This window comes from Antennarius striatus, chromosome 14, assembly GCF_040054535.1.
Source record: "Antennarius striatus isolate MH-2024 chromosome 14, ASM4005453v1, whole genome shotgun sequence".
In the NCBI taxonomy this organism is placed as follows: domain Eukaryota; kingdom Metazoa; phylum Chordata; class Actinopteri; order Lophiiformes; family Antennariidae; genus Antennarius; species Antennarius striatus.
Window position 1 is genome coordinate 18,078,293 of NC_090789.1, and position 17,605 is coordinate 18,095,897.

The 17,605-nt window shown below is 43.4% G+C and overlaps 1 protein-coding gene across 1 annotated transcript; it reads left to right on the forward strand.

Moving 5' to 3' along the window:
* The first annotated feature begins 42 nt into the window (after positions 1-42).
* On the forward strand, positions 43-16,820 carry zbtb22b (zinc finger and BTB domain containing 22b). The gene is made up of 5 exons (XM_068333654.1): positions 43-1,049; positions 11,653-11,886; positions 12,567-13,310; positions 14,404-14,685; positions 15,524-16,820. The coding sequence occupies exons 2-5, from the start codon at positions 11,653-11,655 to the stop codon at positions 16,553-16,555; spliced, it is 2,292 nt and encodes a 763-aa protein (XP_068189755.1). The 5' UTR covers positions 43-1,049; the 3' UTR covers positions 16,556-16,820.
* Positions 16,821-17,605: the final 785 nt, after the last annotated feature.

Here is a 17,605-nt window from a genome sequence, read left to right on the forward strand (position 1 = left end):
AATGTGGTAACCACGGAAACAGCTTCCCAAATCAAATAATTGTCTTCATGTTGAAACTCTACTGAGGTCTGTGTTGTTCGTCTTTGTCTTGGAGCCAGCTCTCAGGTTAATTTGACTCTCAGAACATCTAGTTACCTTTTTGGTGACTGAGCTGCAGACTTCTTTGTATTTCTTTGTATTTCTTCATGGTGACACATCAACCCAGGAAGTTAAAGATTGAACAGCTTCCAGTCAAATTCACAGCCTGGATCTTCACTATTTCTGTAAGACACTGAGTGTCTTTCTTTCATCCTAAACTTTCGTACTCTTTTTTTTTTTTTTTTTTTTTTTCAGTCCTAGTTTACTTTTTCTGTTCTGTAGGACATTCACAGACACACAAAGGGAATAAACGTGTACAGTATTACCAAACTAGTATATCGATTTTCGAATGGGATTAAATTAAAGTTGAACGGGTACATACATTCTCACCAGCAATGTTTCAACTCAGCCTGCTGTATTAAAATAAATGTATTACAATAAGTTCATTTTGTGGATAACTTTAATCTGCCCTTTAGTAGACTGAAGAAAAAAAAACTACCCAAGTTATTGACTTGGAATTAAAATTTACACTATTATTGTACTGTAATCTGAATGGGTATTCACAATAAAAGTTCCATCCCAAAGTAATGTAGAATATGAACTTGTTCCTAGTGATCTGTTTTTGCACGTTGAACGTGATTTTCTCTTCACGTCAACAAACAAATTTATGTCAAATTCTGTCGCTTCATCCGTACAGAGAACTGTTAACGGGGTGAAAACAACGCGTCGTCCTCATACAGAGACCTGATCTCCGGCTCCTTTATTTTCTGTCGGCCAAAGTCTGGCTGGTGCGTCTCGGGGGTGTTAAAGGCGACGCGCCGCCGTCTGCCGCGGTCCACGGAGCGGATGAGGAGGAGGACGCGCAGACATGGCCCTGAAAGTTCGGGACGTGGACAAAGCGTGGGGACTCTGTACCGTCAGCTCGGCCACGGACCGAACCTCTGAAGGCTGCAGCAGCGTCGCCTGAAACGGTGAGTGGACCGTGGGCAGCGGGCGGCTTTGCGTGTCGGTAAAGCCCGCCGTGAACTAGCTAGCAGGCTAACGTCACATCTGCTTCCCCGACGGGAGACTGACGGGAGGAGGAGGACGAGTCCGGCCGGACTCGGTGATGTCAGGTCGGTCTGCTCCCTCCGCTGCCTCAGCCCTGGATGTGTGTCCACAGACAGTGTGTTAGTAGTCAGCTGTTGATTTCCTCCCACGCATGAACAACATTTAAGTGGCGTTTTGCCCACGTAGCCTTTGTGATGTGGACACTTGGTGTTCGTTATCCACGGATCCCGCTGCTCCAGTGGGATTCTCGTGACTGTCACGATTATCGTGTCAGATTATCGTGTCGTGGTGTCTGTAATCCACGCGATGCGTGTCACGAGATGTTCCTAACATGCGTGTAAACAAGATACTAATAAACAATGCGTAGTTTGTTGTGGGTGTAAACACACAGACACACAAACACGACATAATCCAGACAACAGGCTGCTGGTCTACATCACGTGTCAAACTCAAGGCCCGGGGGCCAAGTGTGGCCCGCCAAATCATTTTATGTGGCCCGCGAGAGCATAAAAGGTCAGAGTGTCAAAAAATAAATAGGTCAAAAGTGTGATTTGGCCAAAACTACACTTCCCACAATGCAATAATTCAGCCTATTTTAATTTTGACTAAACCATTTTGAACGAAGTTAATGTCCTAACTTATGTTTGATGTTATTTTTCTTTATTCACTTGAATAGTTTGATCCTTGATAAATGGAGTTCTGTGGGTTTAATAAACTGACAAATTAAATTATTTGTGTTATAACAGAGAAACAATCAAAAATATGTGTAACTGTGTGTGTAACTGTAATGTTTGAATCTTGAATCAATAACTAATTCAGAGTTATTTAATATTAAGGAGTAGTTACATTTATTTTACATTACATTGAGTTACATTTATTTTACATTACATTGAGTTACATCTGGCTCTTTGAGGACAGCCATTATGCTGATGTGGCCCTCGGTGAAAACGAGTTTGACACCCCTGATTTACATGTTGTCTGGTGTGTGTGTTTAAGAAATCGTATGAGCAAATCATCCCATTTAATCCCAACATTCATCTTTGACACCTTCAAACAGGATGACAAATGGTCTAGAGTTATGTAACCAGAATGCACATAAATCACATCAAATTTAACACAAAACAAATCAAAAACAGAAAAACATGTCTTCATGGATAATCTGGATCAAACAGTTGCTCTCCCTCCTGGATTAAGTAGCCGGTTGTTCCTCCTTTAGCAGCATCAGGATCCAAACTCCAGAGAGCAGTCTGTGACGTCCCTGTGGGGAGTTCTCATGGTCTCTTTGTTGTTTCTTGTCCCGTGAGGGGTTCCCATAGCGTGTCATCCTTTATACATTTTAAATGCTCATATTTGTTTGGCAAAGTTTTTTCTCTGGATGCCCTTCCTGCTACGACCCTTTACATGGATCCAGGATTGGGACCGGCCTACAGTGGGTACTTATGCCCTCGTAGGGCTGCAGATGCCAGTGATTGAACCCGGGTTCAGCATACGCTCTACCACTGACCTACATCCCCAGCTGTAACTATTAATATGTTACGTGTAAATTATCAGACACGTTAAAGACGACTCTTGGAAACCGATTTTGTAGTCGGTTGATTGAAGCTTGTTTTTGTGTTTTCACCCACTTGTCTTTAAATGGTTTCCAGTCTGTTGGATTCTTGTGTGTTTTACTCTGTTGTGTTCTTTAAGATATAACTGATGTTGAGAATTATGGATTTATATTTTTAAGTCTTTGAGGTCTCAATCTGATTTCTACTGTTCCCTTTTTCTTTTACCATGTGCTGATGTCCTAATTATAGTTTGTTTGAACTGACTTTGTTAATTTGAACGCTGTTCTGTCTTCTTGTATTCTCTTCCAGCCTTGTGGCTATCTATTAAATGATTATTTTAGTTTTGACATCACTACAGACGGTTGAGCCGGAGTATTACCATCTTGTTTCCCCTAACCTCTCCTGATGTTGACTGTCAATGAGCTCCAACAAGCTGATTCAGGTCTGAGACGTGGGAACACTGTGTGAAACCTTGAATGTCTTGGGGATGCTCAGACGTCTGCCTGCCTCTGCTTTTTACTTGGAGATCAGCTCAACCTCCTAACAGATATATTACCATGGTTACCATCTTAGTCCAGATTTCAGTTAAAACAGTGGTCTCCAACCACCTGGTCGCGACTTGGTACCGGGCCACAGGCCATTAGGACTCAGAGAACATTTGAATTACCACTACAGTGGTACCTCTACTTACGAAATTAATTGGTTCCGGAAGAAATTACGTAAGCAGAAAATTTCGTAAGTAGAGACCCGTTTTCCATGCAAATGCCCTAATCCGTTCCAAGCCCACAAAATTTCCGACATAAATGTTTTATAAAGCATAAAAATGCATCAAAACATGTAACAAATACATGTGACAGTTTGATTATTACACAATAAATGAGAGTTGTATATAATGTAAAAAACAAAGAATAGAGTAAAGAATACAAATGTCATTTACCTTTTAACTGCTGTCCTCCTTGTTTTTTGCCCTCTTTGGTTCATGCCCTCTTGCCCCACCATGAACAACAGAGTGAATTCCAGTCCTCCTTTTGAACTTCTCCAACCACCCACGCGATGCCTTAAACTCCTTAAACTTCCTTTAGTTTTAATAACGTGGTGATTGTAGATGCATTACACCCATATTCTTTGGTGAGATCAACCAATCGCATCGCTTTTTCATGCTCTTCTATTATCTCTTGCTTTGTTTGTACGGACAAAAAAACTCTTTTCTTCGTCTTTTCTTTTCCTCTTTTCTCCGTCACTTTCTTGGGGTCGATGGTGAATACCTACTCAAAAAGTTATTATATTTGTGCAAAACTATCAGACTACCTCACGGGTCGAGACCCGAATGCCGAAAAAACTCCATAAGCACTGTTCTAGCTCCACACAGAGGTGGAGTGGCATCCCTCTTAGCCAATGGGATACCAGGAAGATACGTAATAGGTAATAGCCAATGGCAGAGCAGCTATGAGAATGTTGTGTTCAGGAACCTGTGGGAGATTCAAGTATCAGCCGATACTGTGTTTTTATTCGAGTATCAGCCGATACTGTGTTTTTGTTCGAGTATCAGCCGATACTGTGTTTTTACATTATGTAAGTTGAAATCTCTTTCGTAAGTAGAGGTAATATTTTCCTGCTAAGAAATTTCATAAGTAGAAAATTTTGTAAGTAGAGACATTCATAAGTAGAGGTATCACTGTACTTTACAGTCACTGATCTCCTTTAGGTAACATCGTCTACACAATTTCCTCCGGGATTAATAAAGTATCTTTCTTTCTTTCTATCTATCTATCTATCTATCTATCTATCTATCTATCTATCTATCTATCTATCTATCTATCTATCTATCTATCTATCTATCTATCTATCTATCTATCTATCTATCTATCTATCTATCTATCTATCTATCTATCTATCTATCTATCTACACAAGTTGTAGTCTACCTGTGTGCTCCTACCTCCACTCTTATAGGTCACTCTATGTTCCTGCCTCTTCTGGAAGAAAGTATTCACTACAGCCATTCCCATCCTTTTTGCAAAGTCAACTACCATCTGTCCTTCTGCGTTCCTCTCCTGGACACCAAACCTGCCCATCACATCCTCATCACCTCTGTTTCCTGCAGCAACATGTCCATTGAAGTCTGCACCAATGACAACTGTCTCTCTTCTAGGTTTACTCTGCATCAATTCATCAAAGTCCAGCCAGAATTTCTCCTTCTCCTCCAGCTCACATCCTACCTGTGGAGCATACCCACTAACAACATTGAACATCACACCTTCTATTTCTAGCTTCAGACTCATCACTCTATCTGACACTCTTTTTACCTCCAGGACATTCCTAACAAACTCCTCCTTCAAGATAACTCCTACTCCATTTCTCTTCCTATTTACACCATGATAGAACAACTTGAACCCTGCTCCTAAACTTCTAGCCTTGCTACCTTTCCACCTGGTCTCCTGTACACACAGTATGTCTACCTTCCTCCTCTGCATCATGTCAACCAACTCTCTACCTTTTCCTGTCATAGTTCCAACATTCAACGTCCCTACTCTCAGTCCTATACTGTTGGCTTTCCTCTTCTCTCTCTTTCTACAAACACACTTTCCTCCTCTCCTTCTTCGACCAACACTAATTCAATTTCCACCGGCACCCTGTAGGTCAACAGCACCGATGGCGGTCGTTGTTAACCCGGGCCTCGACCGATCCGGTATGGAAGTCATAGATTCAATTTGCATGTTTGATTTGGCAAAGGTTTATGTCGGATGCCCTTCCTGACGCAACCCTCTGTATTTATCTGGGATTTTGACTGGCACAATAAGACACTGGCTTGTGTCCTCTTCCGGCTACATTATCCATCCATCCCTCCATCCCTCCATCCATCCATCCATCCATCCATTTATTTTCTTCCTGTTGTCCAGAGTTGGGATGCAGTGGCAACTTCCAGAGGTTTTTCTGGGGCAGAAGAGAAATCTTTCAGACTCTGTTTGTCTTCACAGCTCGCCTTCTCCCCCAGGTGGAGAAGACTCTGTGAAGACACAGTAATTCATAACTTTTCCTTCCTATCTGGCAGATTTGGTGACGACAGAGAATAAGAAACCCACCTTCTGTCAATTATCTTTGATTGATGACTTTGACCTCTTTGACCGTATGAAGTCCCGCTCCTTCCGGTGTATACCCCGCCCCAACTTCCGGTGTATGTCCCGCCCCCACTTCCGGTGTATATCCCGCCCCTTCCGGTGAATACCCCTCCCTATTGGGTGACGTCACATAAATTTAAAATACAGAAAAAATATATCCCGCCCCTTCCGGTGAATGTCCCGCACCTTTCCGGTGAATATCCCTCCCTCCCTCCCTCATAAACATGATTAAACCCGCACGCTTTAATACCATCATATCACACACCCCTAAATGCCTGATTAGTTGAATAGTTGTAAAGTAAAATTATATTCTAGATTGACCAATCTAAAACTGGCAGGAGTTACATCTGATGTTTGTTCATTTATTTCTCTACAAAATGAAACCTGATTAAAGAAAAATAAGTCAGAAAATAGTGAAGGGAAAGTTAGTAAACTAAATGTCTCATTTTTACACAATACAACATGTTTGGTTGTCTGGGAAAACCTGTCGGAAGTCACTGACGTTCATTTATTGCTTAGAGTCAAAATAGAAAGATTTTAGCTGTTTTGATATTTTTATGAGTTTTGTACTTTCAACACGGTACCAAATATATCATGGTGAATATGTATTTCAAGAAAACAAATCGACAAAGTACTTATTTTAAAATTTTGCATCCTTCTGTTCAGCTATCCATCGACAAATCCATTGAAAATGATCCAATCATGTTATTCCTTGGTCATATTATGAACTTTATGTGTACAAAAAACTAACTATAAGAAGGATCAGCCAGCAAACATAACCTCACGTTACACTTGCTGTTTACATTACACACACCTATAGGGACCATAGGACTGAGGATGCTGAGACATAGCCGAGGAATCCTGTGGAATATTCAAAGCCATTTTTCTCACTTTTAACCTTTTGACCTATGGCAGATTAAAATGCTCATGACTTATGATCTGAAATCAGTCTCAGTTATGATTAGCAGAGAACTTTTGTGTGTATATATATATATAACAAACTATATATATATAATTTTATTTTTTTTATTATTTATTTATTTATTTATTTATTTATTTTAAATTGTATCAACCTTGCTGTTTCATTCACAAATATATCTTAGCTGGTGTGTTTTTGGCAGCAACTCCTATTACTTTTCAGCTGGGAAGCAAAGAACGAGCCAGGCTTGATCTACATTGGAATCTGACTAAATGCCCAAACGAAACACGAGTACGGTATCATGTTAACGCTAGCTTCAGCAGCTCTGGGTAGCATGGCGTTACTTGGAAACACTTGGGAGTGTAGTAATTGTAAATGTGACTTTAATTGTAAAGTTATATATGAAAATGGAAAATGCATAATTCATGATAATTCCAACGGGATCAAAAAGATTAGATGTCTCATGCAGTTCACAGCCATACACATTTTTTTATTCATAACCAAAGTCCAAAGGATCCACTGTGAGCATGACTTGGCTCTCTATCTTGGGTTCCCACACATATTTCTGAACAAATTTCTACAACTTTTCTGTAACAGTTCCATAAATCGTTAACTATCACGACCAATATACTTACTTAGAGTCCCTTCGACTTTGACTTTATCCGGCACCATCTTCCCATCTGGCACTTGTCCTTGCTTCCCAAACCGCCACAGCTTTCCGGCACTCTTCTGCAGTGAAGAATTAATCTCAAAGGAAGATGGAAATAAGCGAATGCAGTCTTTCTTTGCTTCTGCATGGATTGCAGCCAGGCGAGTAGAAGACAAGTAGAGGCCACTTTCTGGATACAGCTCTTGCTTCCCAGATCTGTTTGTTGGAGTCAAAACACCAGCCTGAAGTTGCATCTGCTCCATTTTGTCCACAAAGCATTCTAATGCCCCAAGGTGCTCACCACCTGGGGCACAAAAGATAAATGACCTCACAGGGATACAGCAGCAATCCTAAAGTCAAGAGAAGGAAGAGACATGTTTGGTCAAAACATCATGAAATCTTTGGATTTAAAAAAAAAGAGTTTTAGCTTCAGTACCCAATAACTACTAATGTCTAAACTAACAATTTTTTTAGACCTTTACAAATATCTATAATTATAATTTTATTTTGCACCATTGATCATTGCCCAGATTATTTTACATTATAGTTCATGTTACACTGCTTGGGTATATACAGTGTAGTACTGAATAGCAATTGGGTACCTCAGGAAAACTGTGATTGAAAAAAGGACTAGTGATAAAGGAACAATTGATATCAACAGAGACAAATAAATTTACCTATACCAGACAGCACATTCTGGAGTTTGGCTTTCTCCTCCTCTAAGTTTCCCACCTCTGCCCTGCATGCCCCACATAGCTTCTGTTTTCTGTTGATTCAAACTCAAACACGGTTCTCCACATTCTGGAATCGGATCACGCTCCAGGATTAAAGTATCTGAAGATGAGCTTGAAGATGTCTCATGTGTAGACATACTAGTTTGGATCTGGTCTTCAAGAACAGCAGCTTGTTGTTGTGTAACAGGACTCTACAGCATTTTGAGAAAGCTGTCTTAGGCTGTTCCAGTAGGAGATGGTGGCTGTCTTTGCTGGTCCAAATCTATCAAAACAGGCTGATGTTTTGATAGGTCTGTAGGTCTATGACGCTGTGAAGGGTAATATTGATGCATATGTGCAGATGACTGAGAAACTAGAAGTTGGCTTTGTGGCCAGATAATTATGGGCTGATGCTGTGGCTGGACAGGTAGAGATGATTCGGTAGATGGAGGTGGGTACACTGGCCAGGCAGTTGGAAACTGGATGACGCCGTGTTCCACAGCATGTGGGGGATCCAGTGCAGAGATGGACTGACCTGCCTGAGGTGAGGATGGAAGGTTGTAGAATCTTTGAGCTGCTGCATCACTTTTTTTAATGTCCTTCTTTGTGGCCTTTTTTTTTATCCACTGTCTTGTGAGCTTTTCCGATGAAGTCCACAGTGGCACTGTAGAACCTGTTGTCAGACCATCATGCAAGAACTTCTTCTCCTGGCTTCAGATCTCTGAGGCAAGCGATGGGTTCATCATCTTTGCTTGGTATATCACAGACAATAAAATTTTTTGCCGTGTATCCATCCTCAAATGTCAAAAATACTAAATGACCTAAAAATCAACACAAAAGTAAATAAAGGAGGTTTTGAGTAAACCAGGGCTGGCTAAAAATCAATCTTACTTAAACATACAACTATATCTTACTTGTCTCATTTCTAATCCTTTCAGACCTTAGCAAAACCAAAAATCTATCTCTTCACATTTGTCTTTAACTTTATTCTTTTTTTGTATTTGTGTCACACTTATTTTCTCATACAACTTTTTGAATTACGCACTCTTCTTTAACTTTGCTTTTTTCTCATTCAGTATTTACTGATTATTTATTTTATTATATTTTTTACAAATGTTCTATGAAGCACTTGGTGCTGGAATTCTTTGTTGTAAAGCACTTTGAGCTTCAGTTCTGGTAAGGCATTGTGTGTGTGTGTGTGTGTGTGTGTGTGTGTGTGTGTGTGTGTGTGTGTGTGTGTGTGTGTGTGTGTGTGTGTGTGTGTGTGTGTGTATGTGTGTTATATAAAACAAATATATAAAAAATAAGAACATGTCTGAGCATAATTTAGTACGCTTTAACAGCACCACAAATTACATTGTCCAAAATGACTATTCAAGTACGTAACCACCTCTTTCAAAAATATTCAATAAAGTATAAATAGTTTAATCCTTATGAAGGGAGGACTTATAGCAGGATTTCTCATATACTGCATTAGTTTTACCCATGTTTTTTGTAATAAATTTGCATGCAAGTGTTAAATACTGTACAGTATGTTAAATGTATTATTATTCTGTGTTTTCACCAGGATATACAAGGATTGGGGAACAGAGATAGGAAATATGCACGAATGTAAAACAATTAATTAAACTAAACTTAGATTCAGGTTTAATAGACATAAAGAAATGTCATGACAATTTTTAAGAAATATATGATGGAGAAGCCTATCAGAGACTTTATACATACAATAAGCCTCTCACTGATTCCAGGAACATTTCTTTAATGTGGAACACAGATGGCATACCCATTTTTAAGTCTTCAATTTTTTCTATTTGGCCTTTTAATTGGTCATAAATGAGTTAAACTTTGTTGAACTTTGTTCAACTTTGAACATTGTTGAATGTACTAAAATGAGAAAACATGATATTTGCAGGTCTTTGGTTTGGGGACTCAAAACCATCAATGTTGACATTTCTTGAACCTCTATGTAACACCCTGAAGAAAATCAAAAGAGATGGAATTTCTGTTAAGTTTCTTGTGCCCAAGAACCTTTTATATGCAAAGCCTTTACCATTGCAGGAACCTGCGATTTGCAAACAAAAGCATTGGTGCTTAATACTGTTCAATTCAATGGACAGTTTGGATGTCTGAAGTGTGAACAACCAGCTCAAACAATAAAAACAGGAGAAAGGAAGTAATGTCCATGCTTTTCCAGAAGACTAATCCAAAAGGGCCACCTCATACCCACAAGGGTTTGCGGATAATGCTAAGAAGGCCTATGATTCCAACAACATTGTACATGGGGTGAAGGGACCTACCTTTCTCAGCCGACTAAACAGCTATGATTTGGTCCTGGGTAAAGGAGTAGACTGTTTGCTCTCTGTACTACTAGGAGTAATGCGTCTGTTGATGTTTTTGTGACTCTCCACAGAGTTTTCCCGTTGTGCATCAGTATGGTTAGATCAAAGAAGTTGACTAAGGGATGAAAGAAATAAGGCCAACATTTATGATTAGATTGCCTCGATCTGTGTCTTCTCACAGAATGTTCTTTAAAGCATCTGAGTATCGGTCCATTTTGCTATTTTTTGGACCTGTTATATTCCGAGGCATTTTTGCAGTACTCTACTACAAACATTTCCTTAGTGAAGCAATCTTTATTCGTCTGAGGTAGTCAAAAACCCCTGCACAAGTAGATCATGCTGAAAAACTACTCTGGAATTTCTGTTCTCAAATAAGTGGACTGTGGTGAACGGTACATGACAGCTAATATGCACTTACTTGTCCATTTAGCCGATAGTGTAAGAGCTCTTGGACCTCTGTGGACACACTCTTTCTTTCACTTTGAAGACAAAAATGGTTACTTGCTTCATCTTATACATGGGACCCTGAATATACCTGTCCAAATGGTCAGTGCTATAAAGACTATACAATCTCTCCCTGGCATCACACAAAACACAAACTTGAACACAGAAGCTACCAAGTTTTTAGCCAGAATGTCAAAGTTAGTTATCAAGCAATTAATTTTGTCAACACTGTGGCCATGTTGGACCCTCGTCCAATAGATCTCTTGAAACTGATGATATTTCTCTTCTTGGTCAGGGTTTACATAATAATGTTGCCAAGGCATATAACAGAACTCAAATAGGGAAAAGTGTTAGATTGTAAAGCCCTTTGAGACATTCTTTGTGAATCTGGGCTATATAAGAATAAATAAATTTGAAACATCCAAGCAGAATGTCAAAGCTAAAAGGCGCGATAATTACACACTGTTATTTTGTGATGGTCTGCAGATCAAATATGGCCAGATTGAGTTATTGTGTTCCTACAAAGAAACCAGTGCAGTGGGGGCGGGATATACACCGGAAGGGGCGGGATTTGATACGGTCAAAGAGGTCAAAGTCATCAATCAAAGATAATTGATAGAAGGTGGGTTTCTTATTCTCTGATGACCTATATTTGAATATCAGGGCAATGTGCTCTAGTTCTGATGATGCATGTTTTTAATCTGAGCGTCAGATTATTAGCTTCCCTGCTGGAATTCAGTGCTAAGAAATCAGGAAGGAGTCAACGGTGTTGACTCCTTGTTCTCCCGTCCAGATGCAGTCGCTGCCCATGGAGGTGGGAAGCAGCAGCAGCAGCTCTGCCCCGAGCGACACGTCCGGCCCGGTGCTGCAGGTCTGTTTCCCCGGCGCTCAGACGTCGGTGCTGGACAGCCTGAACCGGCAGAGAGAAGACGGCCAGCTCTGTGATCTCTCCATCCACGTCCAAGGACAAGTGTTTAAAGCCCACCGCTGTGTCCTGGCGGCCTCCTCACCCTACTTCCATGACCAGGTGGGACCTAAACAACCACACATGTGCTAATGTGTATTAAGGAAACACTTTTTAACATAAAAGTTATAAACGTTTAAATTACCGTAAATAATAAAATAAATAGTTTATCACTATTTCACGGATTTTCCTTTTTCACGGGTTGTCCTGGAACACATTAACCGCAAGTAACGAAGGGGTGACTGTATTTACAAGGGGCGATCGTTGATATTTGAACTGCATTTAGGAGCAGATTTAATGAGTTCTTCAGTGCAACAAAACAAAATACATTAATATAGTAATATATAATGGAATATATAATATAGAATGGAAGGTAAACTTAAAGCACCAAATGTTATACAACAGAGTAGTCATGTGGTTTCATTCTCTCCAGGATGCGCTGCAGGGAAAATAAACATTTAATCATAAATGCTCATTATGTATTTGTAGCCTACTTAGTCATTTTAATAGTAGGCTAATATAGCTAATAAACATTTACAGCCTGTGTTGCCTTCAAGGCTCAAATAAGGCTTTAATATTTTGCTGCTTCGGACGGATTTGATTTGAGTTTTTTTGGTCCAATATGGCTCTTTGAACATTTTGGTTCCCACCCCTGGTTTAGACTGAGTCAAGGAACGAACATCCAGTATCAGGTTTATCTGAGATGAACCAGAATTAAGGATTGACGTGTGTTTTTCCCGTAGGTCCTCCTGAAGAACATGTCTACGGTCTCCATCCCAGCGGTCATGGACCCGCTGGCGTTCGAGAGCGTGCTCAGCTGCGCCTACACCGGGGAGCTGCGGATGCTGCGTGAGGACATCGTTAACTACCTGACGGTGGGCAGCGTCCTGCAGATGTGGCACATCGTGGACAAATGCACCGAGCTGCTGAAGGAGGGGCGAGCTGGAGGGGCGGGCGGCGGCGGGGGCGTGGCGATGGATGGAGCCGGCACCAGAGGAGGTGGGAGGTCCGCTAACCTCAGGTGTAGCAGCAGTCGTAGTGATAGCGGCTCAGCCAGCGGCGTTGGAGCCGGCGCAGACGGCGGCGGCGGCGGCCAGCCCCAGGTTGTGGGGTCAAACGAGCCCCAGCAAACCCCCCAACCCCCCAGCAGGCCGCCGGTGAGCGAGAGCCAATCCCCCAGCAGCACCAACTACTTCAGCCCCCGAGACGGGAGCAGCTTCGGAGGAGGAGGGACGGCCACGGCCGGGGCGTCAGTCGACGGAGGTGGAGCGAGTAACACCCCCAGTTACTGCACCCCGTCCGGAGGAGAGGAAGCATTCCTCCATGAGGGGGAGGAAGAAATAGAGGAGGAGGAGGAGGAAGAGGAGCTGATGTATCACCAGAGGAAGACAGGAAGAGGAGGAGACGGCGGGAGGAGGAAGAAAACGAGTTCTGTGTCAGAGCAGGAAGTCGGGGTCAGCGACAGCTTCGGGGTGTCGTCATACCAGGTGAGGTTTGAGGGGTTCAACTCCACCAACTGGAGAGAAGACGTGTAAACACAAAAACCTTCAAATCAAAACTCTTAACAGTAATTTGAAAGAAATCAGATTTCATTTTTGCCCTTTTATTATCAAAATTAATATTTGTCACCAGTGGGGTTTGGGTTCTTTTAATTCTGCAGTCGTGAATCAACCTGAAGCTACAGGTAGTCCTCAACATACAAACATAGTTGGTTCCAAGAGATTGTTTGTAGGTTGAGTTAATCGTAAGTCATTATTTTTTAAAATTTCAATCTAAAATCACCATTTGATGTCATTTAAATGTCATTACCTCTCTAAATAAAAAAGTACTATTTCCTAAGACTGACAACAATTACAGGACATAAAAACAACACAAAATAAAATAAAGGTACAGGTTGTTTCGAGTCAAGTTGTTCACGATTATACGTCAGTTTAAAAAAAAATGTACGGAAAAATAATAATTGAGTTTACGTCATTTCACTCAGCTTAACGTCTGTACATAATGTTACTGTAATGATAAATAAGAATAAAAACATAATGATATTAAAATGTGTGATTAACTCCCGATCCACCCGATCATTTTGAATTTAGTTTACAGTAAACTTATTATTTAATCCTTGAGGAGAAGAAGAAAACACTTCAAGGAAGAAGTCATTGTTGGTCAGAGTCAGAGTTGTCATCAGAGAGATGGTCTCCACCACCACTATCTTCACTAGCCTTTATCACGTTATCACTAACAGTAAAGTATGAAGGTATGAAACCAGATGCTCTGAGATGCTCACAGACACAACAACAAACAACATCAAGAGGGGAGGCGAGTGTTGGAGCTGCGAGGACGCAGTGGTTCTGCCCCCAAGGGGGTTGTGGCAGAAAGTGGAACTGCAGTAGTCGGATATAGCGGTGTGCTTGTTCGTATCTCTGAATGTTCGTATGTTGAGGACTACCTGTACTTCTTCGGTGGTTTATCTGTCCTGTTTGTTGACAGAGTAAATTAGTGGGCGGGGCGTAAACACAATTGTTTGTGTTTACTGCAGTAGCGTACTTTGTTACTTCTAACCATGTGACGCATCTCGCTTCGAAGGACGGCGACGATCCGGTGCTGCTGCCGCAGAAGCGCCCCGCCTACATCCAGCCCAGCATCATGCCACGCAAACAGTGGGTGGTGGTGAAAACGGAGCGCATGGAGGACGACGACCTCATCGTGGTGTCCGGGGAGGAGGGGGGAGAAGACGAGGAGGAGGAGGAGGAGGAGAGAGAGATGGAGCTGGCCAGAGAAAGGGAGAGAAGCAACTTCAACATCTCCAACGTCAGGAGCCTGTCAGCCGAGCTGGGGGGCAGACACGAGAACGACCTGGACTCCCAGGTGAGCTCTGGACCTCTGTGGAGGTTCTGATTGAAGAACCTGTGCAGATTTTTATTTCTGTGGGTAACAAATGAGGCAGACGTGATAAACCTGAAGATGTTTCACTTTGATCGATCCAAAGGTACCGTATGTGACCCCACACCAGCTGGCTCGGCCTCCGTTCGAGGCTGGGGTGTCGTAACGTAACGCAACATGTCCTCCTGGAACACGTGTCGCTCAGAAACATGCAGTGCTGTCTTGTGGACATCCGTAGACCACCAGTGTGTTTTGCGTGTCAAAGTGACTCATTAGTCCTGACGTCTGAACGTCGTCTGATGTCATCAGAGATGGACGGAGGTGCTGGTGGAGGAACCGGTGTCTGTTTCGAATTCATTCTCTGTGGATGAACAGGAGAACCTTGAGATACGAGTTGATAGAAATTCCTGATTTAAAATGACCAAAATCATTTTAATCTGTTCCAGCCTCATGGAAAAAAAAAACCCCCAAACCTTCAAAATTATGAAAAAAATTATCAACCAAAAGACATGCAGACTTTCCCTGTGTGTAATTAATTCTGTGTAAGTCATGTAAACAATGGTAAAGTATGGAATAAAATGCAAAAGTCAGAACATATGAGTTACGTCTTACTCCACCAACGAGAACGAGATCCGGTCTCACTGGTGTTGTATCCTTCCGCCGACTAGCGGCGATGTCCTGAAGCTCGGCTCGTATCTCGGATTTCTGTTTGTGTAAAAAAAAATCTGGAATTAGCGACGACTCGTATCTGAAATGACTCGTATGTCGAGGTTTTGTAGTAAAAAAAAAGGTCTGATCAAAGCCTCGCTGTCGCCCCCTGCAGGTGGACTACTGCCAGTCTTCAGAAGACTACCTCAAGTTTGAAGGCAGTCTGATGGACCAATCCGTGTCCCAGCACCTTCACGACGGCCCCGCCCACACCCAGAGCGCCAGCCGGGCCGTGTCGGCTCTGCTGGGGCAGGTCCAGTCGGCGGCGTCGGCCCGGGCCCAGCTCTTCCCCCTGGACATGCAGGGGAACCAGATCCTCCTCTACAGCCAGGCCTCGGGTCTGTCCCTGGACCCGGCCGTCCCCCCCTTGGGGATGGGAGGCGGCGTCATCGGCGGGACCTCCTTCAAAGGGCCCGGCCTGGAGCACGGGGCCGTCCACCTGTCGGTGCAGAGCGGGCTGGGGGTCGATTGCATGGACAGCGGAGGCGGGATCGGAGGCGGGAGCGCGGGCAGCAACTGCGGCGGCGGCGGGGGTTCTGGGAAAGTATTCATGTGTCACTGCGGGAAGACGTTCACCCACAAGAGCATGAGGGACCGGCACATCAACATGCACCTGGACCTGAGGCCGTTCCACTGCCCCGTGTGCGCCAAGAAGTTCAAGATGAAGCATCACCTGACGGAGCACATGAAGACGCACACGGGGTTAAAGCCCTACGACTGCCTCGGCTGCGGAAAGAAGTTCATGTGGCGCGACAGCTTCATGAGGCACCGCTCGCACTGCGAGAGGCGCGGCGACGGCGGCGAGATCAGGAGACGAGCGGGAGGCGAGGATGGACCCGATCTGATGTCCTCCCCGCACCTCCTCCTGTCTGCGGGGGAGGGAGGGGGAGGAGGAGGAGGAGGAAGGGGAGTGTCGGTTTCGTCGCATCTCTCCGTTTTGTCGCCGCAGCACGGCGGCGCGTCGGCAGCAGGAAGTAGCAGCAGCAGCTGCTCCGCTCTGGGCGGCAACATGGCCGCCGCGGGGGGTGTCGGCCAGGGTCAAGGTCAAGGTCACGGGTCGGGGGGGTTCGGCGGTTTGGGTTTGGGTCGGAGTGTGTGTGAGGAAGACGTGTGTGAAGTCAACGCCAACGACAGCAGCGTGACCTAACTGGTGTCTCTCTGTCACACACACACACACACACACACACACACACACACACACACACACACACACACACACACACACACACACACACACACACACACACACACACACACACACACACACACACACACACACACACACACACACACACACACACACACACACTCCCTACCTCTTCTGTGTCCCTCTCTCTTCTCATTCTTGCTGCTGCTTTTACACTTTAGTCCACCTGGAATAAACGTCTGAACTTCCGTTGCTCCGGGTTCGAAGCCCAGACTGTCGGGGGGTGTGGGGGGAGGGGGAGGGGCTTCTTTTGGACGCCACAGCCTGGAAAACGTCCCGTGAGGAAAACGTGATTTTAAGATTCCAGGTGACTGTCGTGAAGTGAAATCTGAGAAATCAGATTAGTGGTTGTGATCTCCGCTCCAGATGATCTTGAACCACGAACTCTGAACAGCCTCATTAAAACACGAACCTTTTTGTTTCAGTGGGTCTCAAATATCTGAGACGTCATCAGAGTTTATTTTACGGTTTTTGTGGAAGAACGACGAGAAGAAGAAACCAAAAAGGGACAGCCTAGCAGCCAGTCGTGTCGAAAACGTTCTGATTGGATGTGATCGTCTGCGGTGTCGTGTCGTAACGTGTCACATGACTGCTAACGGAAAACCTACTCCAAAAAAAAAAAAAAAAAAAACGCTGAAATTGCAGGTTTGTGTTTTTCCTGTTTACAGCAGCTTTGAGTTCCGACGGTCATCGTCATGACAACACCTCGATGCTGCGTTCCAAGACACAACATTTGTCCTCATCGCCCAGATAGATGGATAGATAATTACATAAATGGACCTGATAGATTTTTGCACAGTGAGGAACGTCCACCAGACGGAAGCGTTCGGCTCATCGGTTCATCTCCAGAAGTTCTCGTTGCCTTCATGAGGTTCTCTCGTCTACCTTCTTGTTCTCCTACTCTGAGGAGTCGATTCACTGTAAATACACAGAAGTATTCCTCCAACCTGGGATCGTCTGCTCAGCAGAACTTACTCATGTGTGTGAGTG

Excerpts from the sequence above, each read along its gene's own strand:
- zbtb22b (XM_068333654.1), top strand. The coding sequence starts at position 11,653 with ATGCAGTCGCTGCCCATGGAGGTGGGAAGCAGCAGCAGCAGCTCTGCC. Across the intron at positions 13,311-14,403 it reads TCGGGGTGTCGTCATACCAG|GACGGCGACGATCCGGTGCT; the intron begins GTGAGGTTTGAG and ends CTCGCTTCGAAG. Across the intron at positions 14,686-15,523 it reads AGAACGACCTGGACTCCCAG|GTGGACTACTGCCAGTCTTC; the intron begins GTGAGCTCTGGA and ends CGCCCCCTGCAG.